The following is a 24,256-nucleotide window of genomic DNA, read 5'->3' as shown; positions in this document are numbered from 1 at the left end:
AAAAAATTCTGTTATTTGGCTCAGACATTGGCTCCTTGTTCCACCTTGATGATTTAAATATGCCTGTTGTATTGTCTAATCTTATTTGAACATCTTTTCCTCTTATGTATTGACTCGCAACTTTTATTGTCTACCAAACTGCCATCAATTCCTTCTGGTTTGAGGACAAAGTTTTTGGGTGGTCTGCCCAGGCCCCTTAGAAATAGTGATGAGAGCAATGCGCTCCCCAACCCCAAGGACTTGCGTCTGTTGTGACAAACACCTGTTCTTCCTAATTCCATGGAATTCCCTGATTTACTTGTTTCCACCACTGAAGAGACTGGTTTACTGCTGAGGGAATCAGAACAGTTTAGTAACATAGTACATAAGGCCGAAAAAAGACATTTGTCCATCCAGTTCGGCCTGTCATCCTGCAAGTTGATCCAGAGGAAGGCAAAAAACCCCTGTGAAGTAGAAGCCAATTTTCCTCACTTTAGAGGAATAAAAATTCCTTCCCGACTCCAATCAGGCAATCAGAATAAATCCCTGGATCAACGATCACTCTCTAGTAGCTATAGCCTGTAATATTATTACACTCCAGAAATACATCCAGACCCCTCTTGAATTCCTTTATTGTACTCACCATCACCACCTCCTCAGGCAGAGAGTTCCATAGTCTCACTGCTCTTACCGTAAAGAATCCTCTTCTATGTTTGTGTACAAACCTTCTTTCCTCCAGACGCAGAGGATGTCCCCTCGTCACAGTCACCGTCCTGGGAATGAATAGATGATGGGATAGATCTCTGTACTGACCCCTGATATATTTATGCATATTAATTAGATCTCCTCTCAGTCGTCTTTTTTCTAAAGTGAATAACCCTAATTTTGATAATCTTTCAGGGTACTGTAGTTGCCCCATTCCAGTTATTACTTTAGTTGCCCTCCTCTGGACCCTCTCCAGCTCTGCTATGTCTGCTTTGTTCACTGGAGCCCAGAACTGTACACAGTACTCCATGTATGGTCTGACTAATGATTTGTAAAGTGGTAGGACTATGTTCTCATCACGGGCATCTATGCCCCTTTTGATGCAACCCATTATCTTATTGGCCTTGGCAGCAGCTGCCTGACACTGTTTTTTGCAGCTTAGTTTGCTGTTTATTAAAATTCCTAGATCTTTTTCCATGTCAGTGTTACCGAGTGTTTTACCATTTAATAAGTACGGGTGACTTGCATTATTCCTTCCCATGTGCATAACTTTACATTTGTCAGTGTTAAACCTCATCTGCCAATTATCTGCCCAAGCCTCCAGTCTATCCAGATCGCTCTGTAGTAGTATACTGTCCTCATCAGTGTTAATTACTTTACACAGTTTAGTGTCATCTGCGAAAATTGATATTTTACTATGCAAGCCTTCTACAAGATCATTAATAAATATATTGAAGAGAATAGGGCCCAATACTGAGGTACTCCACTAGTGACAGTGACCCAATCTGAGTATTTACCATTAATAACCACCCTCTGTTTTCTATCATTGAGCCAGTTACTTACCCACTTACAGACGTTTTCTCCTAGTCCGAGCATTCTCATTTTATATACTAACCTTTTATGTGGTACAGTGTCAAATGCTTTGGAGAAGTCCAGATACACGACATCCATTGATTCGCCGCTGTCAAGTCTAGAACTTACCTCCTCATAGAAACTGATTAAATTTGTTTGACATGACCGATCCCTCACGAAGCCATGCTGATATGGCGTTATTTGCTTATTTCCGTTAAGATGCTCTAACATAGCATCTCTCAGAAAACCTTCAAACAGTTTACCCACAACAGATGTTAAACTTACCGGCCTATAGTTTCCAGGCTCTGTTTTTGGACCCTTTTTGAATATTGGCACCACATTTGCCATGCGCCAATCCTGTGGGACATTCCCTGTCAATATAGAGTCTGCAAATATTAGAAATAAGGGTCTGGCTATGACATTACTTAATTCCCTTAGGATACGGGGGTGTATGCCATCCGGTCCTGGCGCTTTGTCTATTCTAATCTTTTTAAGTTGCTGTTGCACTTCTTCCTGGGTCAGACAGGACACTTTTAATGGGGAATTTATTTCAACATTCGGCATGTCATCTGACAGTTTATTTTCCTCAGTGAATACATTGGAGAAAAAAATATTTAACAGCTTTGCTTTCTCCTCGTCGCTCTCTGCGACTCCCCCCTCATTACTCTTTAACGGGCCGACACCTTCAGATTTATACTTTTTAACATTTATATAATTGAAGAACATTTTAGGGTTAGTTTTACTCTCTTTGGCAATTAATCTCTCAGTCTCTAGTTTCCAGTGAACTCTAGTTTCAGTCCCAGCAGGTTAATACCCAATGTTGCAGAGTTCGAGAGTGGAACTGAGCCCACTTTAGGGCTGCAGTAAACGAATATTTTTGTAATCGAGTATTCTATCGATTATATTTCTCGATTCATCGAGTAATCTAATAAGAAAAAGCTACTTAAAATAACGTACGTAATTAGGTATGTATAAAGTTATTGGTTTGAAGGGGTTAATAGCTTTATACATGCCTAATGCCAAGGTGCTTCCATTAACCCCTCCAAACCAATAACTTTATACATGCCCATTGGGTTTGGAGGGGTTAATGGAAGCACCTTGGCATTAGGCATGTATAAAGTTATTGGTCTGAAGAGGTTAATGAAAGCACCTTGGAGGTGCCTTCATTAACCCCTCTCTAAACCAATAACTTTATACATGCCAAGGTGGTGCTTGCAGCCTCCATTAACCACTCTCCATCTGCCTCCCCCCAGCCTCTGATCTGCTTGCCCCCAGCCTCTGATCTGGCCCCCCCCAGCCTCTGATCTGCCTCCCCCCCCCTCCCCCCAGCCTCTGATCTGCCTCTCCCCCTACCCCCAGCCTCTGATCTACCTCCCCCCCTCCCCCCAGCCTCTGATCTGCCTCCCCCCTCCCCCCAGCCTCTGATCTGCCTCCCCCCCAGCCTCTGATCTGCCTCCCCCCAGCCTCTGATCTGCCTCCCCCCAGCCTCTGATCTGCCTCCCCCCAGCCTCTGATCTGCCTCCCCCAGCCTCTGATCTGCCTCCCCCAGCCTCTGATCTGCCTCCCCCCAGCCTCTGATCTGCCTCCCCCCAGCCTCTGATCTGCCTCCCCCCAGCCTCTGATCTGCCTCCCCCCCTCCCCCCAGCCTCTGATCTGCCCCCCCCTCTGATCTGCCCCCCCCCTCTGATCTGCCTCCCCCCCTCTGATCTGCCCCCCCCCCTCTGATCTGCCTCCCCCCCTCTGATCTGCCCCCCCCCCTCTGATCTGCCTCCCCCCAGCCTCTGATCTGCCTCTCCCCCCCCCTCCCCCCAGCCTCTGATCTGCCTCTCCCCCCCCCCCTCCCCTGATATGCCCCCCTCTGGTAACGCAACCCCCCCTCCCCAGTATTAATCATTGGTGGCAGTGGCCACAGGGTCCCCCTCCTCCCCCCAATCATTGGTGGCAGTGTCAGTTCCGATCGGAGCCCCAGCAGTGTAATGCTGGCGCTCCGATCGGTTACCATGGCAGCCAGGAGTCACGCTACTGAAGCCCTGGCTGCCATGGTATGTTAGTAGTGAGCAGAGAGCAGCGCATTATACTCACGTGCGCTGTGGCCGCCGGTCGCTCCTTCTGTCTGTGCGGCGGATTGCTAATGCTTACAGCATTAGCAATGCGCCGCACAGACCTATGAGAAGGAGCGACCGCCGGCCACAGCGCACGTGAGTATAATGCGCTGCTCTCTGCTCACTACTAACATACCATGGCAGCCAGGACTTAAGCAGCGTCCTGGCTCCCATGGTAACCGATCGGAGCCCCAGCATTACACTGCTGGGGTTCCGATCGGAACTGCAAACTGCCACCAATGATGGGGGGGGAGGAGGGGGACCCTGTGGGATATGGCCGGCACATTCATTGGTGGTGCAGTGGCCACAGTCCCTCCCCTCCTCTCCTCCTCCCCTCCCCTCCTCCTTGGTCTTCAGCGGCAGCCGCGCACAGTGGGGAGGGAGAGACTCCCTCCTCCTCCTCAGCTGTGCCGGCCGGCTCAGTCCTGCCTCTCTGGCTCCGGAGGACACGGAAGCGGTGAGTGAGACGCTTATTTCACTCCCGCTCCGTGATCACGTGATCTGAACGATTCATCGATGCAGGGAAACTGCATCGATGAATTTTTTGACTCGATTTAATCGAGTTATTCGAATAATCGTTTCAGCCCTAGCCCACTTTACTGCAGGGATGCAAGAAAAAGTCCCTAGTAGTTTCATAGCTTCTCATATCGTACAAGACGGATGACTTTGAAACATTGAGACTTTTTCTACCACTCCAGACACTTTTTGCTCTGTAAGAGACGTCCTCTGATGAGTGGTGTCTAGGGAGAGGCCCAAGAAAATTATTTCCTGGGACGGGATTGGTTTTGATTTTTCCCAATTTATTAGCCATCCCGCTAGATACAGCGTCTGACAGGTAACTAAGAGATTGTTCTCTAGGGACTGTCTTGTCTCGCCTATCAGTAGGTCGTCTAGATAAGGGACAATCAGGATGTTTCTCCTTCTCAAGTGTGCCACCAGCTCCAGCATCACCTTTGTGAAGACCCTGGGGGCTGAGGTTATGTCAAAAGGTAATACCTGGAATTGAAAATGGAGAAGATCTTTCCCCAAATAGACCGCTATCCGCAGGAATTTTTGAGACTGTTTGCATACCGGAATATGGTAGTATGCGTCTCTTAAGTCTATGGAGGCCAAGTAGTCTCCCTTTTTTAGCAGATTCACAGTTGATCTTATCGTTTGCATTTTGAATTTGTTGTATTCTATGAACTTGTTCAGGTTTTTTAGGTTTATTATTAACCGAAATTTCTCATCTGGCTTTTTTACTACAAATATGGTTGAATAATATCCCTGACCTTTTTGAGAATGGGGAACCGGAATTATGGCCTTTTGAGCCAGTAGCTTCCGAATCCCTTCTTCCAGGTAGTTTTTTGAACTGGAGTTACCCTGAAAATATTTGAGGGAAGAGGAAGACGAAACACAATTTTGTAGCCTTCTGATATTATATTAAAGACCCAAGGGTTTGTTGTAATCATTGCCCAATAGTCTAGAAACAAGTTTAATCTTCCTCCTACCTGAGATCTGGTGTCATTGCTTTGACGGTTCCGTATTCTTTATAGTGAACAAGTATCCTCTACTCTTCGTTTTTTTCCCCTTGACCAGCCCGAATCTCTATTCGTTTTCCTCGTTTGAAAGGGAATTCCTTTTTTAACTCTCTGAGAGGGAAATTTCCTTTTCCCAGAGTCCCTGGGAAAGGTTTTCTTTGAGTCGGAAGCCTTTTCTAGGATAGATTCTAAATCCTCTCCAAATAACAAATTACCATGAAAGGGCAAGGTACATAACTTCAGTTTTGAACTGACCTCTCCCAACCAGGACTTTAACCAGAGGGATCTCCTTGCTACGACCGCTAACCCAGTTGCCTTTGCAGCTATCCTGACTGATTCCGCAGTTGAATCAGATATAAAATCCACAGCTTTAATTGATAGCGGAAAGGAATCTTTTAGACTATCATATGTATTACCATTTTTCAGTAAGGATTCTAATTGCGTAAGCCATTTCTTTAGCGACCTGGATACTGATGTTGCAGCTAGGTGTGATTTAAACAGGGCCGCACAAGCTTCCCATGTCTTTTTGAGAGTTTGATTCGTCTTTTTATCCATGGGATCCCTTAATGATCCCATATCCTCAAACGGTAAGGCATTGGGACCTTTCACGAATTTAGATAAGGGAAACGTCTATCTTAGGACAAGTCGTTAAAAGGGCCTCATCTTTACTAGAAAAAGGAAGCCGTCGTCTTATTGTTTTAGGAATGAACAATTTCCTATCCGGGGACCTCCATTCTCTTTTAACTAGATCATGCATATTTTTATGTACCGGAAAACCTCGGTTAGACCTCTGTTCAAAGCCACTAAACATTTCATCGTGGACTGATCTGCGGACCTTTTCCTCAGAAAGATCCATAGTGGCCCTAACAGCTTTAATTAATTCTCTGGTATCCTCTGATGAAAAAAGATAATTTTTAAATTCTGAATCAGATCCAGAAGAATCTCCGGAACCTAGTTCTCCTGATTCTGAATCTTCCTCTAACTCTGAATCAGACGTTTTTGTCGCTGGTCCCTGCGCCTGTTTGGAGCAGGAAGGAATTATCGAGGGATCTGACATAGCAGACCTGATTTCTTCTCTGATCGTATTTTTAAGTTCTTCTTTAAAGACAGAACTAAATCTTTAGAAATATTGTGAGTACATTTTTTACAAACTTTCCTAGTATAGGAATCTGAAAGTTTAACAGAACAAATACTGCACTTTTTTGCCCTCTGACTAGTTTTAGCTTTCTGAGCAACCTCTTTCTCACTCTGCACACATACAGAAAGAAAGGGAAACACATAGGGAAACACATAAGGGTTAATTACAGAATATACTGTTTAAAGAGGACCTTTCACCAGAATAAAACTTCTAAAGTAACTATACAGGCATGTAGAGTGGCGCCCATGGACCCCCCTGCACTTACTGTTATAACTGGGCGCCGCTCCGTTCTCCCGTTATAGCCTCCGGTATCTTCAAAGTTAGGCTCCACCCAGGGGAACCTGCCGGCGCCTCCTTTTCCCATGCTGCAGCGCTGGCCAATCACAGCGCTCAGCTCATAGCCTGAGAGGCTTTTTTCTCTCTCAGGCTATGAGCTGAGTGCTGTGATTGGCCAGCGCTGCAGCATGGGAGAATGAGCCGACGGCAGGTTCCCCTGGGTGGAGCCTAACTATGAAGATACCGGAGGCAATAACGGGAGAACGGAGCAGCGCCCAGGTATAACAGTAAGTGCAGGGGGGTCCCTGGGCGCCGCTCTACATGCCTGTATAGTTACTTTAGAAGTTTTATTCTGGTGAAAGGTCCTCTTTAACCCTTGTCCTGGTAACATTACTCACAGGTGTAGATCCCTGAGTGGTCTCCATAACTCCACTTGGATCCAGCATGTTTAGGGTAACAGCCACGCTTTCTTTTCCTCCCTTTTTAAATAATTTTACCTTAAGACCTCAGATCAGAGGACGACCTCCGTCATAATCCTGCGCTATTTTTGAATCTCCCGCCATCCCCGGCATGTGATCCACTGCTGGAAGTGCTCTCAGGCACCATACCGGAAGTAAGCTGTGGAACGCATGGAGCGCGTCCACTTCCGGTGACGACACTGTGAGCGCCAGCCATGACGGATCGCAGTGTGGAGTTTGGCGACTGACCGGAGGGACTCCATAAGTGTCCGGCCCCACGTGGACCTGTCTGCCCGCGCCTAGCAGCAGGTAAGAGACATGTCTTCAGCGCCCGCTTACCCAACTAGGGTTCAGACTCTGCTGCCTCCTCACATGGTGATCCTCTTCATTCTTCATGGTCCGCGACCATAAGGGAAAACCCTATCTCCTACCTGGAGGGACAGGAAGACACTGAGGAGGAGCTGGAGGAGAGTCAAATTTATACTTCCTGTCCCTACCTGGTTGTAGGCGGGTCATCTCTCATGGTATGCCGTCATGGAGGATGAAAGGGAAAAAAGAGTGTCCGAACTCTTAGAGGTCTGCAGGCGCCTATCAGGCTGACGCCACTCCTTGGCCAGGAGTGCGTTGAAATCGGGCTGGTTAGGAAAACCCAACATGGAGCACTTGGAACGGCGGAAGGACACAGAATCCTGGGTAGAGGAGGGAGGATCCTCTTGCACTCTGAGAGCGTCTCTAACAGCCTTAACGAGGTCCTGCATGACCGCAGACAATGTTGAACTGTGCTCTGATGCTAAATGGAGTCAGAGGTGTCCCCAGTAGCGGCCGAAGCGGCAGAAGACGAGACTTCGCCTGCCTCAGACTTGTCCAGGGAGTGACCCGAGGATGAGAGGGACGCGGCTGAGACTATTCAAGGTCTTTTACGGGACCTGGTGTCAGAGTGGGAACGTGCCCCTTTAGCAACATGGTCCCTGCGTGAGGCTGACGCAATTTGAGCAGGCAAGTGATTGAACAACGGCACCATGGACCGGGAAAGGCTGGCAAGATTCCCTATGGCTTGGGACAGTGAGGCGGCCCAATCAGGAGGGACAGACACCACAGAGGGGGCTAGGGCGTCAGGAGGGGGCATGGGGTCAAGGCACTGCTCATAGAGCGAGTTGGTTTGAGGGGAAGGCAAAGCCTTATTGCATCGGGAGCACGCATAATGAATGGCTACCCCAATAGGGACCCGGGTTTGGGGGTCCGAACTGGCCGAGGACATGCTGGCAAAAGAAAAAAACTTTAGAAAAGAAAAGGTTAGCCAAGCTATTCGACCAGGCCCCAGGTGCTGTGTCCGAAGATGCGCTGCAGCAGCTAAGGAAGACACATGAACACTCCAGATGGCGAGAGGAAGATGGAGTCTTTTCTTCAGAAGCAGCAGAAGGTACCGCCCCTCTACCGAAAAAAAGGGGGCCCTGGAAGGCTATGGGTCCGGCCGGCAGGCTGGAGAAAATGAGGCCTATTCCCAGCATAAGCCGGGAGAACTATTTGCGGCCGATTGTCACCGCCACTTCTGTGAGAAGGTCTGTTAGATGTTCTTCTCTACCTGCATGAAGTTCTTTGTTTTGGTTTCACTTTGTCATCTCCTTTCCTTCTCCCATCTGTTACCTATTTAAACTAATTGTCTCCCGTTATATTCCCTCCCATACTGCCTCACTTTTCGGTTTATACTTCTTCTAGGATTGTGTTCACTGCTGGATGCTGCTTCTGCTGATTCCTCAGATAAGCCTGTTTCCTTTATTTGTGTTTCCTTGCTGGCTTGATTCTAGGTGACCTTGACTCCATCCGTATTAAGTGCAGGGAGCCGGTGGTCGTGTCCCCTCACTATTATAGGGTTTTCAGGTGTGACATAGTATATGAGGTACGTGGACATGCAATCGTCTACCATAAAGACCTTTGCATGGGCATAGCAGTCAGGGAGAGCTCTAGGGGTTTTATAGGGTTCACCCATATGCTCCTTAGTTTGGGATCAAGCCAGTTGGATGTTTATTTACAAGTTCCAGCTTTCTGCAACACTATCCGTGACACCGATATGGGATAGACCCTATAAGGTGCCCTCACTTAGAAATAGACACCCTGGCCAAATCGAGTACTTACCCTCTGACATCTTCAGGCGCCGCAGGGTCACCCCATCAGCAGACTCAACATGGAACCCGTGGGAATGCTGGAAAGCCACTGCAGAGGCAGTAATGGGGACTGGGTGACCGGCGAGGTACCAAAGTAGCGCGCCCGCAGGGGGTGCAACTAAAGTGGCAGTCCACGATGGAGCACCCACCTGCAGCAGGTGAAAAACCTGCATAAGGAAGAAAATAAAAAATGAAATTAAATACATTAAATAAATAAAATAAAATAGCAGCAAGACCTGCAGAAAAAAGCAGGTCGTGTCTGCCTCCTATGGATACTAGAAAAAAACTGGTTTGCTCCTGCATGTGCAGTGGGTATAGCCCAGATAGGAGGAGCCAACACTTTTTACTTCTAGTGTCAGCCTTCTAGTGGAAGGATATACCCATGGTGCTGTGTCCCCTTATATCAGTCGTGAGAAAGTAGCCTTAACTGAAATATTTCTGAACTTTTTTTTTCTCTTGATCATTGTCCTATTTTAGCTTTTGTTTTTGCATCAATTATGGGATATTGTTTTCAGGATTTGTTGATACATATGTCTGCACATTTTCTTCAGAGCCACACAACTCCAAAACAGAACAGTTGTTAATGGTTTTTTTTTTAACATGGTTCTAGTCTCCCCCCAATCATACATCCAAAACTGCAATCTTAGCGTCATCAGACGTCAACACCTGTACCCATGCTTCCTCTAGATTAGTGTTGTGGCTCAATCACAGGGACGTTTTACTACTGGTGCCTCTTGGCAGTGTAAACAATACTGCTGAACTACTACTCCTGTGTCAGCCAAACCAGGAGCAGACCTGGTGTCTGGTCCAACTGATTCAGCTGTATGAGGGCAGGTCCCATAGTGGGAATGAATCATAGAGACATAGTAGTTTTTTTTTTTCCGGCTTAGTTCTGTACATTAGGATCAACTAAAAAGGTTCCCAAAGATTGGCAAGTGTTATATTTAATTTACTGTCCATTATGACATCTTTAGCAACCAACTGCAAGACATAAAATGTGCAAGGAAGTATGCCTCCTGCTAACTTCTAAAGAACATGAAGGTTGTTTGAGCCTTTACCCATTACAGTGTGGGAAACATTTTAAATGAAGTAACAATTTGACTACCAGTAACTTGACCAGGTGGCTTCTTGTACTTCTCTTTATGATTAAAGGGGTTTTCCCTCTTCAGACTAGGATATGCCCTGATTGTCTCATAGGTGCGGGTTCCGCACCTACAATGAGAACGGAGTCGGGAAATGAACGTAGGGCGCACTGCACATGCGCAGCCGCCCTCCATTAATTTCTATGGGGTCACCGAAAATGTCTGCCCCATAGAAATGAATGGGAGCATGGGCAGCGCATGCACGGTGCGCTCCCACTCACTTCTATGGGAGCAGTGCTTGGTGGTGGACAGACCACAGGAAATCCGGGATCCTCCAGCCACACACTCTCTGCTTTGTTCTCGTTGTAGGTGCAGGTCTCAGCGGTGGAACCTGTACCTATCAGACAATAGGGGTATATCCTAGCGATATGCCCCCATTGTCTGAGATGGGAATACTTTAAGTAAATATTTGAAGAGAAAATTACCATTACATAGGATGGCACGGCTTAGGCCAAGGGCATCTGCTGTGCCTGAACTCATATTTTCTACCAGACGATGCTTCACTTTTTTCAGTACTGAAAAAAAAATAAAGTTTAAAATGAAAGCAAAAACAGAACCTCTTAGTGAAGTCATGCATTTCTTATTAATAAAAAAAACATGAATATATAACACGTACTACAAACTACTCTTATATGGCTAAAACTGGCCCACCGAGTGCAGAAAAGTAGCAAAGAATAGAATCAGTTCCACGTGATAAACAGAACTAGGATAGGTCCACATGGGATGTAAAATACAGCTATACTACATGCGGATATCGCAGCAGAATTGCTTATAGATTTCTCCCTCTCCATTTGAAAGAGTGTGAAAGCTGGGGTTGAGATCCGCAGCATAAATTAACATGCCACGGATTTAAAATCCTAACCTCAGGATAATTTACACTGCAGATGTTTTGCACAGCATATACTGTACATGAGATTTCTTAAAGGAGTTATCCAAGGCTAGAAACTGCCCTCCATATGCCCCCAAAATCCAGTGTCGGAGGGAGGGGAGACGAGACTCCCTAACATTGTGGATGTTTTCATCCGCCCACGGGGAGAAGTAGCAGCAGTGGTGGGGGAACCAGGAACAGCGCAGGGAGCAAGGTAAGTATATATAATGTGAGAGAGGCCGGCATATGGGGGTGTGCAGGTTATACCCTTGGATAACCCCATTAAACCATCATCCACTTTGCTGGTAGTCTACAATGCTGCAGATTTAGGATATGAACATCCACAATGGCCACATATGAACGTACTCTAAGAGTACGTGCACATGGTGCAGATTTGTATGCAGAACATCTGCATGAATTGCACTCCAAAACAATACAAAACTGCCCATAAATTCGTACTATTTACCACAGTTTTTGTATGGTTTTTGTTGCTGACATTTGTGCATTTTCTGTTTATGTTAACAACGTATTGAAGTCTATGTGGAAAACCATTCTAGAGATTGAAAATTCTAAGATCCACACAGCAAGTGTACATAAGATTTGTCAAATCTCATTCACTTTGCTGGTACTGTATTATGCTGCATGTTTTCTGCACAAAAATCTATGTGGAAAAACTGCACATAAACCCCAAAGCTACCTTACACTCTACCAGTGATCAGGCACTGTAAGAAATCCCAATTCAGATGTGAAGAATAAAGATTAATCCCACCAAGCTGAAGTGGCTGTTATCCACTTCCATTTCATTTCCCTATTCCAATCCAAGGAAATAAACACATTTTTCATGCCGTCATTTGCAACATTTAAACAAAATTTTAGATGGACATTTTTGGGCTCATTGTTACTCATGTTTTGACTCATGGGGAGTACGGGGACACATTTTTGGCTCAGTCAGTCAAAATTCTGGGACGTATTTTCTGAGTAACATAAGCCAACAAGCAGGTGGTATAAACTAGACTAGATAGTCTACAGATGTACCAGATACATCCAACAACAGCCACTATGATAAATTTGGTACATTTTCAGACTGTGTCTACAAACAAGTATAAATCATAGGCATATCAGATTAAACATTAAAGGGGTTTTCCCATCTTGCTATTTCATCCTCACCTGCAGCCACTTCTGCTGTTCACTCCCTGGTTTCCTGCCTCTAAGGCTGGGCAGGCTTAGGCCATTTGAGTGAAGGCTGGCCACGCCTCTTTATGACATCACACTGAGAACTCAGTCCGCACTGCCGCATGCCGCTGCCCATGCGCAATGGTGACTTCTTCCTGGCCGAGTATAGTACAGAGCCGTGCATGCTCTGTATGCAGTGCGGCTCTGTACTATAATCGGCCAGGAAGACGTCACCATTGCGCATGCGTGGCGGCATGTGCATTCGAGACAGCGATGTGCAGCCCCGACCCACTGATGCGACACACAAGTGGTGGCCGTATCTAGTGGTTACCAGAAGACAACAGTGGGGTAGGAGTGAACGAATTTTGCCAAGTTAGGTAGGGATTTGATAAAGGAACATAATTAGAAAAATGATCACAGGCACTTCAATAGCAAATTAAAATATGATCAATGAGATGGGAATACCCCTTTAAAATCCATTAAAAGTTGATGTGGTGAAGTTTGGTCCATGTCCTCAGCATTCAATTACGATCTTACATAAAATATCTTTTTTTCAATACTCTATAATTCACGTACTAGAAGATGTGGTTTTTAAAGCAATTTTGACTTAAGTTATCCACACAACACTAGATGGGAACATAGTCTAAAGAATGGTACTCTATGCCATGTACAGCAACTTACCAATATCAAGCGATTTTCCCTGCTTCGGATCAGCTTGCAATTTGTTGTAGTGAATAGTCACTTCTCCCTAGACAAAAAGACACTGACCTTCATTAGCTTAAAGATGCAAAAATGTATATTATGCATAATTAAAATACGCATAAGAAATGAAATAGTCTGCATCCCAAATTGACAGATCAATTACAAGAATTCTAATACACATTATTAGCGGAAGATTTCAAAACTTAATTTCAGCACTGGTCCGGATGGATCTGGCCAGGAGTATGAATGAGCAGATCAATTTACGTGTTGTGGTGAATTTGCAAATAAGCAAGATGCTAAATTGAGTGAAAAATGTCCTCATCTTCCACTGGGTACTTAAACTTTACTTCATACAGATAATTATTCACTGGTGTCAGCGGTGATATGTCATCAGGGTGCAGGGCACTGCTGGAACATGTGCTGCTTATGAACAAGTCACCACTGAGGCCAGTAATTGGTAATAGTGCACATGACCCCGTCCAGAAGTTTACACACTTGGGACCATAAGGAACTGTACTGGACCCTTGAAGCTGGAACAGAGCAACAAGGAGCAGGTGAGTGCCTTTTTTACTTTAGGTACAATGCTGTCCTGACCCTAGCTAAAAATGGAATTGAAGCGGGGAATTTGATTTAAAAGGGTGACCGGGTTCAGAGCTGAACATATATCAATCTTCACCCCTCCGGAATCCCTTGCCCTACGCTGGATCTCGCAGGAGAAGGGCTCTTTTGTTTATTTTTATTACACTGCTAGGCAGAGGCTTCTGCTTAGCATTGTTCCCGGTGATGTCACTGGCTCTGATGGGCGGGCTTTAGCGCTGCCCTAGCTGTTTTACAGGCTAGGCCAGCGCTAAAGCCTGCCCATTAGTGCCGGTGACATCACCGGGCTCATTGCTAGGGGAAGCCTCCACCTAGCATTCTCCATGCAGAGCCTGGTACGTCACCGGATCTCCAAAAAATGCATTTGACTTGCGCTATTAAGCACAGGGCAAAGGAGAGCATTGGAGCATGAAATGCTCATATCAGGGGGGCCAGAGGGGTGAAGATGGGGAACCCAGACAACCCCTTTAAGCAAGCCCCTTTAAGTAACCCCCTTTTTGCTCTGCTAAAAGTCACTTCAAAATTATGGAAAACCATCCATCCATTTTATTTATAAAAAATATATATATATATATATATATATACAGTACAGACCAAAAGTTTGGACACACCTTCTCATTCAAAGAGTTTTCTTTATTTTCATGACTATGAAAATTGTAGATTCACACTGAAGGCATCAAAACTATGAATTAACACATGTGGAATTATATACATAACAAAAAAGTGTGAAACAACTGAAAATAAGTCATATTCTAGGTTCTTCAAAGTAGCCACCTTTTGCTTTGATTACTGCTTTGCACACTCTTGGCATTCTCTTGATGAGCTTCAAGAGGTAGTCACCTGAAATGGTCTTCCAACAGTCTTGAAGGAGTTCCCAGAGATGCTTAGCACTTGTTGGCCCTTTTGCCTTCACTCTGCGGTCCAGCTCACCCCAAACCATCTCGATTGGGTTCAGGTCCGGTGATTGTGGAGGCCAGGTCATCTGGCGCAGCACCCCATCACTCTCCTTCATGGTCAAATAGCCCTTACACAGCCTGGAGGTGTGTTTGGGGTCATTGTCCTGTTGAAACATAAATGATGGTCCAACTAAACGCAGACCAGATGGAATAGCATGCCGCTGCAAGATGCTGTGGTAGCCATGCTGGTTCAGTATGCCTTCAATTTTGAATAAATCCCCAACAGTGTCACCAGCAAAGCACCCCCACACCATCACACCTCCTCCTCCATGCCAGGGTGGGAACCAGGCATGTAGAGTCCATCCGTTCACCTTTTCTGCGTCACACAAAGACACAGTGGTTGGAACCAAAGATCTCAAATTTGGACTCATCAGACCAAAGCACAGATTTCCACTGGTCTAATGTCCATTCCTTGTGTTCTTTAGCCCAAACAAGTCTCTTCTGCTTGTTGCCTGTCCTTAGCAGTGGTTTCCTAGCAGATATTCTACCATGAAGGCCTGATTCACACAGTCTCCTCTTAACAGTTGTTCTAGAGATGTGTCTGCTGCTAGAACTCTGTGTGGCATTGACCTGGTCTCTAATCTGAGCTGCTGTTAACCTGCGATTTCTGAGGCTGGTCACTCGGATGAACTTCTCCTCCGCAGCAGAGGTGACTCTTGGTCTTCATTTCCTGGGGCGGTCCGCATGTGAGCCAGTTGCTTTGTAGCGCTTGATGGTTTTTGTGACTGCACTTGGGGACACTTTCAAAGTTTTCCCAATTTTTCGGAATGACTGACCTTCATTTCTTAAAGTAATGATGGCCACTCGTTTTTCTTTACTTAGCTGCTTTTTTCTTGCCATAATACAAATTCTAACAGTCTATTCAGTAGGACTATCAGCTGTGTATCCACCTGACTTCTCCACAACGCAACTGATGGTCCCATTTATAAGGCAAGAAATCCTACTTATTAAACCTGACAAGGCACACCTGTGAACGGAAGTGAAAACCATTTCAGGTGACTACCTGTTGAAGCTCATCAAGAGAATGCCAAGAGTGTCCAAAGCAGTAATCAAAGCAAAAGGTGGCTACTTTGAAGAACCTAGAATATGACATATTTTCAGTTGTTTCACACTTTTTTGTTATGTATATAATTCCACATGTGTTAATTGATAGTTTTGATGCCTTCAGTGTGAATCTACAATTTTCATAGTCATGAAAATAAAGAAAACTCTTTGAATGAGAAGGTGTGTCCAAACTTTTGGTCTGTATATATATATATATATATATATATATATATATATAATGAAGAAAATCCGCAGCACTCCTTGAAGTATAGAAAAAATGTGTAGTTTTATTCACACATGTCAAATAAGACAACGTTTCGGTTCTCTCACAGAACCTTTTTCAAGTCAACTTGAAAAAGGTTCTGTGAGAGAACCGAAACGTTGTCTTATTTGACATGTGTGAATAAAACTACACATTTTTTCTATACTTCAAGGAGTGCTGCGGATTTTCTTCATTGTTTTACGTCCTGAATCGAGGGACCACCGCTGGCACCACACAGCTACGGCTGAGTAAAACGACAGGAGTGCTGCCTGAACTTCTTTTATGGATATATATATATATATATATATATATAAAAGTTGGTTGTCAATACGGGATAATAAAAAGTTAGAGGGAAGTATCCCTTTAAAAACTGAAAAAAATATTCACACTAAATGGGGAATGAACAGAAAGCTTACTGTATTTTTCGCCCTATAAGATGCACTTTTTCCCCCGCGTGGCGGGTGTATCAGCTGTGAGGGAGGAGGGACTGGGGGGCCGGCATTTGCTTTTATAATGACAGCGGGGCCCGTGCAGTGACTGTATTGTACTACACGGGCCCCGCTCACTGTATAATCGTATCTCTAATAGTTAATTGTTATCTAAATAATCGCATAATCAGCGCTGTGTATTACTTACAACTACAAGCACAGGCCGGGAGGACAGGCGCTGGCAGCGTGAGTCGCTACATCACGTGCCTGCGCCGCCCACTTTATGAATGAAGCAGGCGGCGTGGGCGCATGACGTATGACTCACGCTGCCAGCGCCTGTCCTCCTGGCCTGCATCCTCCCTCCTCTCTGCTACCTACCGAGCGCTCGTTGTAAGTAATACACAGCGCTGATTATGTGATTATATACATAACAATTAACTATTAGAGATACGATTATACAGTGAGCGTGGCCCGTGTAGTAGAATACAGTCACTGCACGGGCCCCGCTGTCATTATAAAAGCAGGTGCGACCCCCACCCCGTGTATTGAGGGTCATTCACTACAGGGACACTTATGGAGGGGATCTGTGGATGACACATAGCATAAGATGCTATATATGTGTCAGCCACAGATCCCCCCCTTAACTGTCATACACAGATCCTCATAACAGTGCCATCCAGAGACCCCAATAAGAGCCACCCACAGATCCCCCATAAGTGTCACCCACAGATCCCCCATAACAGTGCGTCACCCACAGATCCCCCATAACAGTGCGCCATCCACAGATCCCCCATAACAGTGCGCCATCCACAGACCACAATTAGTTCAAAACCCACCAAAAGCACACCTTTTGGGTCAAAAATATATTTTTTCTTATTTTCATCCTCAAAAACCTAGGTGCGTCTTATGGGCCGTTGCATCTTATAGGGCGAAAAATACGGTACATGTCCTCTTTTTCGCACAATATGCATAGGGTAATCTACAAAGTGTTTTTCAGCCACAGGGACAGTTGGGAACAATTTGGATGGCTGAACTAGAGACTTGACTACATGTAAGAGAATCAGTCATGAAGCCAAGGGGTCTTGGAGGATTGAAACCCCAGTTAATATCCACACATGTGAATAAGTAATTCTCTGTATCTGCCATATACTTTGATGTATCAAATGAAAATGACAACATTCCACAAGCTATTTGCAGTACAGGGCTTCAAAAATAATGTGTTCATGCTCAAAGATCCTCACAATTATAAATGTCTATACACTTGGAGGTACTATTCAAAGCAACTCTCTCACCTTAACAGTCTGGATCATTTTGGCCACCTCTACTTTTGTTTTTCCTTTAACTGATTTTCCATTCACGCCAGTAATTTCATCTCCTGCTGCAATAGTTCCATCCAATGCAGCAGGGGTATTGTCAAACACCTGCAGAAAGAGCAACACCTTCAAATATCATGTGCAGTTTAATCATAAAATTTGATATATACACCTTTGCTAATAGTTTGATTATAAATCTCCTATCCTTTTATGTCTACAGATCACAGCAGATCTATGTGTCATCGTAAACAAAGTGGTGTATTCTAAATGAACACTTGTTATGGAATATACTGGGCACTTGCTTGCCACTAACAAAATGGTGTCTGTCCGAGAGACAACCCCCAGTATGAATTCTATGATTGAAACTATTTGCAGCAAAGACCTAAAACTGTCAGGAATTCCTCTAAGTCTATCATACGTATGCCTTAAACTTATTTCCTGTTTACATTCCTTCTTGCTAAAAGACCAATCATGTGAGCCCACTCCTCCCACTAAAATGGAGGGTATATAATGTGAAGCCCCCACCTAATAAATTAGAGTTATGCTTTGACTGCATGCACGTATCTATCTTATTTGGAGAAGCGTATCAACCTACCTGACCATTGATCAGAACCAGAACATTTTGGCGCCCGACGTGTGGGGCTCGAAGGTTGGACCCCCCTGTTCCCGTACCCCCGGAGATCAGATGTAGGAGGGGCACACCAACAGACACCGGGATCGCTACCCGTGATATGAGGTAAGAAAACAGAGTAATCTTGCCTATACTGCGTCCTCTGGTGTAGCCTCTTGTCATCGGTCTGAGGAAGGGGGAGAGAAGCAGTTGGGGCGCCTTTGAGGGCACGTAAGTAAGAACCCCACAGTAATTGATGAGATTTTGATACACTGTGTTTTATGTGTTGTGTTGTTGTGACGTTGTTATGTCCTTGAGCACCTGTGTATAAACTACCGAGTTACAAGGAAGCCTACCTTATTAGCCTACATCGCGGTACAGCCGGAGGCATCTGTCTGGATAGTAGAAGGGGAGGAGGCGGTCAGAACCGGTCCAAAGGTTTACTATGTGTCTGACTCAAAGAAGAACTCAGGTAGTTCAGGAACACAGGGTGCAAGCACAGGTTACGGACTAGACGGCTCCAGGAGATATTACATTATGGGAAATGTTGAAAGTGGGAGAACAGAAATATAATGAAAAGACAGGAAGATATTACTGTATGCCCGGGCAGCAGCCACCTTATAATTATGGTGTCATCAGAAAGAAGGGGGGGGGGGGGGGGTGGACCTGTGCCATATGTGGGCAACAGATTTCCCCCTCCAGTGTAACGTGCCTCGTATGTGGTTCTTCACGCCCACATAGTAGTTCCCCGGCACCTCCTACCCACAGCTCTTCACGAGACGCCATCATATTCCCAGCCGACGCCCACGGCTGGACTGTTAACCCCCGGTAACCCAGATCCCTCCATCCTGCCTGTAAGCCCACAAGTTCAAGCACTCTATCCCATGATAAATCCTGATGGCACATTCAGTCTGCCACAGCAGGTTGTTCAAGTGATGGTCGGGAAGAAGGAGGAGGAGGATGGTGGGGATGAGAACCCAGCAGAACCACCCCTCGTGCATACAACTTTCCTCTCTCCTGCAGATATTAGCACTCCAAAACGGCGGTCAGACTTGACCGATGAGGAGCGGCGGATACAGTATGAATTACATGAGATAACAGAACAGATGAAGAACGTGGCAGGAGAACGGTCTGAATTTTTGAGATATGCAAATAAGACAATTTTATCCAAAGCAATATCCAGGGGGCCAGCTAGATATGTGTAATTAACACCAAATCAGCTGTATTCAATTGTCAGTCAGTTGCCGGACCCCGAGACTCACCCCATGCTGTTTTACCATAAATTAGATCAAATCTACAATGTGGGTGTACGTGGTGTAAGGGGTTACACGCTCAGGTTGGGAGGCGGTGACAGATTCTCTTGCAGACCACAGGGTTAAAGTCCAAATGCTGCTTTATTTATTACACTCCAGCAATAAAGGCAACCCCAGTTATAATTCACTGGGTAAGCTTAAGGTCCAGCACCACAAAACATAAACCAAACTGAAATAAATCCCTGCCCGTCTGGGCCCTGGCTAATACAGTAAGGATCCTAGCTCACCTATTGAACACAGGTCCCACAGAGAACTCTGCTTCTCTAGCCAGCAGGGCAGCCAGCTTCCCAGGCTTTCTCCAGGCATTCCTCTCCCCCAGACTGACAGCCTGGATTGTGCTTTATTTCCCCTTGATGATCCCAGCTGGCTTCAGCTGGGATCCCTCAGTCTAGGGGAAAACCTGTCCTGGATTTTATTTACCTCACTCAGTTGAGGAAGCTGGGTGGGATATATACCCCTTCCAGGACTTTACCATACACTTTTCTGTTCACCTTACCACACAGTGGTCAGATCTACAAAGTATACTAGACTGAGAGACAGGGGGTCATGGCTGGAAGGGGGGAGTGACGTCATGACATTGGCATGTGCGATAAGCCAGAACACTGTCTGCAAGGCCAAAGAGAGAATTAAAAGAAGATTGTCGCATTCACACATGCAGGCAAGCAATACACTTGGACTGTGATGCCAGAATAGCCCCTCATGGTTTAGCAAAGCCATGTCCTCCGTGCTCCATCCATGGCAGGCAGACAACCCGGAGGTCGAACTCCTACAATACGGACGCAACAGACCGCTGGGATACTACTTTAAGCACCTTGACCCTCTAGCCAGAGCTGCCCCTTCCTGTGTCAGAGCTGTCCATATTGCCAGCTCTCTTCTGGAAGCCACATCTGACGTGCTTGGGCACCCCAACGGATTATGACTAAGAACTGAAGAGTTCGAAACGTGTAAATCTGGGGGAGTGGGTAGGAGTGCCACTGTGTTTGTACATTACAAATTTGGTGCAATAAAGACCGGGACCGGAAAACTTTTACCACGAGTGCTGGAGCCTTCTTTTTCTACTCACTATTTTGGCTCCGCATGACATCTCTGCCATCCTCCAGCAGACACAACCCTCACTGCACAACGCCACCTCCGGCTGCAGTGTAGTCTGCTACTGCCAGATAATGTCACCATTCAGAAATGTCACATCCTTAACCCTGCTCCACGCCTTCCTCTTCCGAGGGGGAACTATAATAGAGATTCAGAAGAAGCTTCTGAAGATTTTATTATACTTACCATACTGGTGAAAATTATAGGCTAGAAGCACACAATGCTCATAAACACATACAGCGAAAGCTTCACCCACCCACGAACGAAGGCCAATTGAGGTAAAATCGGGTGTTCAATGGCTGCTGTGTGAAAATAACTTGCCCACACACGGCCAACCGCACTGTTTGAACTCAACGTAAGGGATTCTTAAAATTAAGAACGCTACAGTATTTCTGGTTACCTTGCCTCACACAAAGTGTAATATAGAGCAACCAAAAATTATATGTACCCTAAACTAGTACCAACAATACTGCCACCCTATCCCATAGTTTCTAAAATGGGGTCACTTTTTTGGCGTTTCTACTCTAGGGGTGCATCAGGGGCGCTTCAAATGGAACATGGTATCAAAAAACCAGTCCAGCAAAATCTGCCTTCCAAAAACCGTATGGCATTCCTTTCCTTCTGCGCCCCCTGCCGCATGCCCGTACAGCAGTTCACGACCACATATGGGGTGTTTCTGTAAACTACAGAATCAGGGCCATAAATATTGAGTTTTGTTTGGCTGTTAACCTTTGCTTTGGAACTGGAAAAAAATTATTAAAATGGAAAATCTGCCAAAAAGTGGAAATTTTGAAATTGTATCTCTATTTTCCATTAATTCTTGTGGAACACCTAAAGGGTTAACAAAGTTAGTAAAATCAGTTTTGAATACCTTGAGGGGTGTAGTTTCTAGAATGGGGTCATTTTTGGGTGGTTTCTATTATGTAAGCATCACAAAGTGACTTCAGACCTGAACTGGTCCTTAAAAAGTAGTTTTTTGAAAATTTCAGCGAAATTTCAAGATTTGCTTCTAAACCTCTAAGCCTTGGAAAGTCCCCCAAAAATAAAATGTAATTCTCAAAATGATCCTAACATGAAGTAGACATATGGGGAATGTAAAGTAATAACTATTTTTGTAGGTATTACTATGTATTATAGAAGTAGAGAAATTAAAACTTTGAAATTTGCTAATTTTTGGCAAATTTGGTATTTTTTTTATAAATAAAAATGAATTTATTTTTTATTTTTGGGGGAGGGGGGCCTGGCCTACTGCCGCATGGAGTGAGTCGCACTGTTTGGAGCTCCCGCCGGTATCCTGATTTAATAGTACAGCAGCGATCCTGTGACACGTCAATTCCTCCCACCGGGGACCGGGTGTGAGCGGGGACGAAAGTGTGAGAGCGGCAGGCCAGTGATAATGCAGAAAAAGTTCAATAAACTAGTGCGGCAAGACAATCCGGAGTCTGAGCAACATGGCACCGAACGGAAGGAGGAAGCAGCGCAGCATGATGTGGTGAGCAGACAGGCAGCGGCGCGGCTGAGCAGATATGCTAGAGTGGTGGCAGCAGAGGTGGACTGGGCTGGTGACAAAGAGGATGAGATGCCTAAAACTCTGGATCAGGAGGTGGGTTCCTCTGATGAGGAAGAGCAAGTACTGCCTGGTCAGCAATCCTCAGTTGCTAACAGCCCTATTAAAGAGACAGAGAGCCCTCAAAAAGGGCCAGTATCAGAACCTACCCTGAAAGATATAATGATGGCTGTTTCTAGCTGCAATACCACCCTCAAGGCTCTTACTGTTCAAGTTGGTAGTCTCCGCTCAGACATGATCTGCACAAAATATCGGAGCGCACTTCCGAATTGGAGAAGAGGGTATCCACAATAGAGGATGAGATTCAGCCCCTTCAGGCAGACAGCAGGGCAGTGAACAAAGATATTGCCACATTGTATGCCAAAACCGACGATTTGGAAAATAGATTGCGGAGAAATAATATCCGAAGTGTGGGAGTGCCTGAAAAGACGGAGGGAGCGAACGCTACTGAGTTTATTGAAAAATGGCTTCACCAACTTTTTGATGATAAAGGACTGTCGTCATTTTATGCCGTGGAAAGGGGGCGCACAGGGTGCCCATGAGACCACTACCGCCGGGCAGACCTCCAAGACCTATACTTGCAAAGATTCTACACTTCAGAGATAGGGACGCTATCCTGAGAATGTCCAGAGATTGTGCGGACATGTCCCTGAACGGCGTTAAAGTATCTATCTATCCGGATTATTCCAATGAAGTCCAAAGATGGAGGAATCGTTTCCTGGATGTTAAAAGGAGGCTTAGAGGGCTGCAAGTACAATATGCTATGCTGTTCCCTGACAGATTGCAAGTGGTGGCGCTGGGCTCTACGAGATTCTTTGAAGACCCAGAGGAAGCTGCGCATTGGTTGGATATCCATGAACGGCAGTTGAGAGACTGCTTTAAGGACACCTGAAGCGTAAAGAGCTGAAGATGGACACTTAAGTATACCTATGTGCTCTGGTTATTGGTTCCTGTTGGGACTTATTTTTTCGTGTTTACATGATATCCTTCGTGGCGGGAGAAGGAGCAGAATGGGTATTTGCCGACGATTTGTGAGGTAGCGGTTTTACCCAAGAGGGAGGGTGTGTATCGTATTCTTTCTATACGTTTTTTTTTTTTTTTATATCCTTCCAATGGTGGGCATGTTACTAAGTAGAAGCCCCAAATTTGGATTTGTAAATCCAAGTGTTATATGTGCACTTATATGCAATGTTCATTCGGAGGGGGGGTTGGGACATGTTTACTGTATAAAGGTGTGCCTGGTTGCGCTGGGATTTTGGAATCCCTGAGAGGTTATAATGTAAAGTGCTGTTCTATTTTAACATCTCACCATGTCACGTGGGGTCACTATAATTAGCTGGAATGTGAGAGGCATGGCAGACGAGCGTAAGCGACACTGTATTTTCCACTATTTGCAGAGACTTCAACCGGCTATACTTTGTCTACAAGAGACGCACTTAACTGGTGAGACTATACAGTGGATGAATAAGCCATGGGTGGGACATGCTGTGCATGCTGTCATGTCCTCTCACTCCAGAGGCGTGAGTGTGCTAATACATAAAAGCATTCGCTATGAGGCGGATTATGAACTTTATGGCGGATTTCTCTGGAGTGCACTGGTTGCTTCTGGGAGACTTTAACTGTACACCTGACGATCACTTAGATAGATGTAGGATAGAGGGAGGGGGCAGTTCACCGGGCAGTACGGCGCTGAAAAATATTATGAGGGAGACAGGATTGTTAGATGCTTGAAGACTGCGCCACCCTACTTTGCGTGAGTACTCCTGTAGATCGGCCGCACATCACTCACTGTCACGCATAGATCTGGCATTGGTTAAGGATGCAATGTTACCGTTGCTCCATACTGTTGCGTATCAACCTCGGTCACTGTCGGATCATTCGCCTATGCAGGTGTGTGTAAACTTTGCAATGGTTCAACAAAGACTGGTTGCAGATCTTGGGGGACCTGTCAGGCATGGCGGAAGATATAAAGGCTTTTTTTACCATTAATAGAGGGACGA

General features: G+C 45.5%; 1 protein-coding gene across 2 annotated transcripts in view; it reads right to left on the bottom strand.

Moving 5' to 3' along the window:
* Positions 1–24,256, bottom strand: part of PICK1 (protein interacting with PRKCA 1) — a 100,145-nt gene that overhangs the window by 49,835 nt on the left and 26,054 nt on the right. For both annotated transcript variants that reach the window (XM_044302290.1, XM_044302291.1), the window contains exons 4-6: positions 17,657–17,785; positions 13,057–13,123; positions 10,760–10,849 (exon numbers count right to left, since the gene is read on the bottom strand). In XM_044302290.1, coding sequence (XP_044158225.1) covers positions 10,760–10,849; positions 13,057–13,123; positions 17,657–17,785 — 286 coding nt within the window. The remainder of the gene's footprint in view (positions 1–10,759; positions 10,850–13,056; positions 13,124–17,656; positions 17,786–24,256) is intronic.

This window comes from Bufo gargarizans, chromosome 7, assembly GCF_014858855.1.
Source record: "Bufo gargarizans isolate SCDJY-AF-19 chromosome 7, ASM1485885v1, whole genome shotgun sequence".
NCBI classification, from domain to species: Eukaryota; Metazoa; Chordata; class Amphibia; order Anura; family Bufonidae; genus Bufo; species Bufo gargarizans.
The sequence above is the reverse complement of the archived record's forward strand: the minus strand, read 5'-3'. Positions and strand labels throughout refer to the sequence as shown.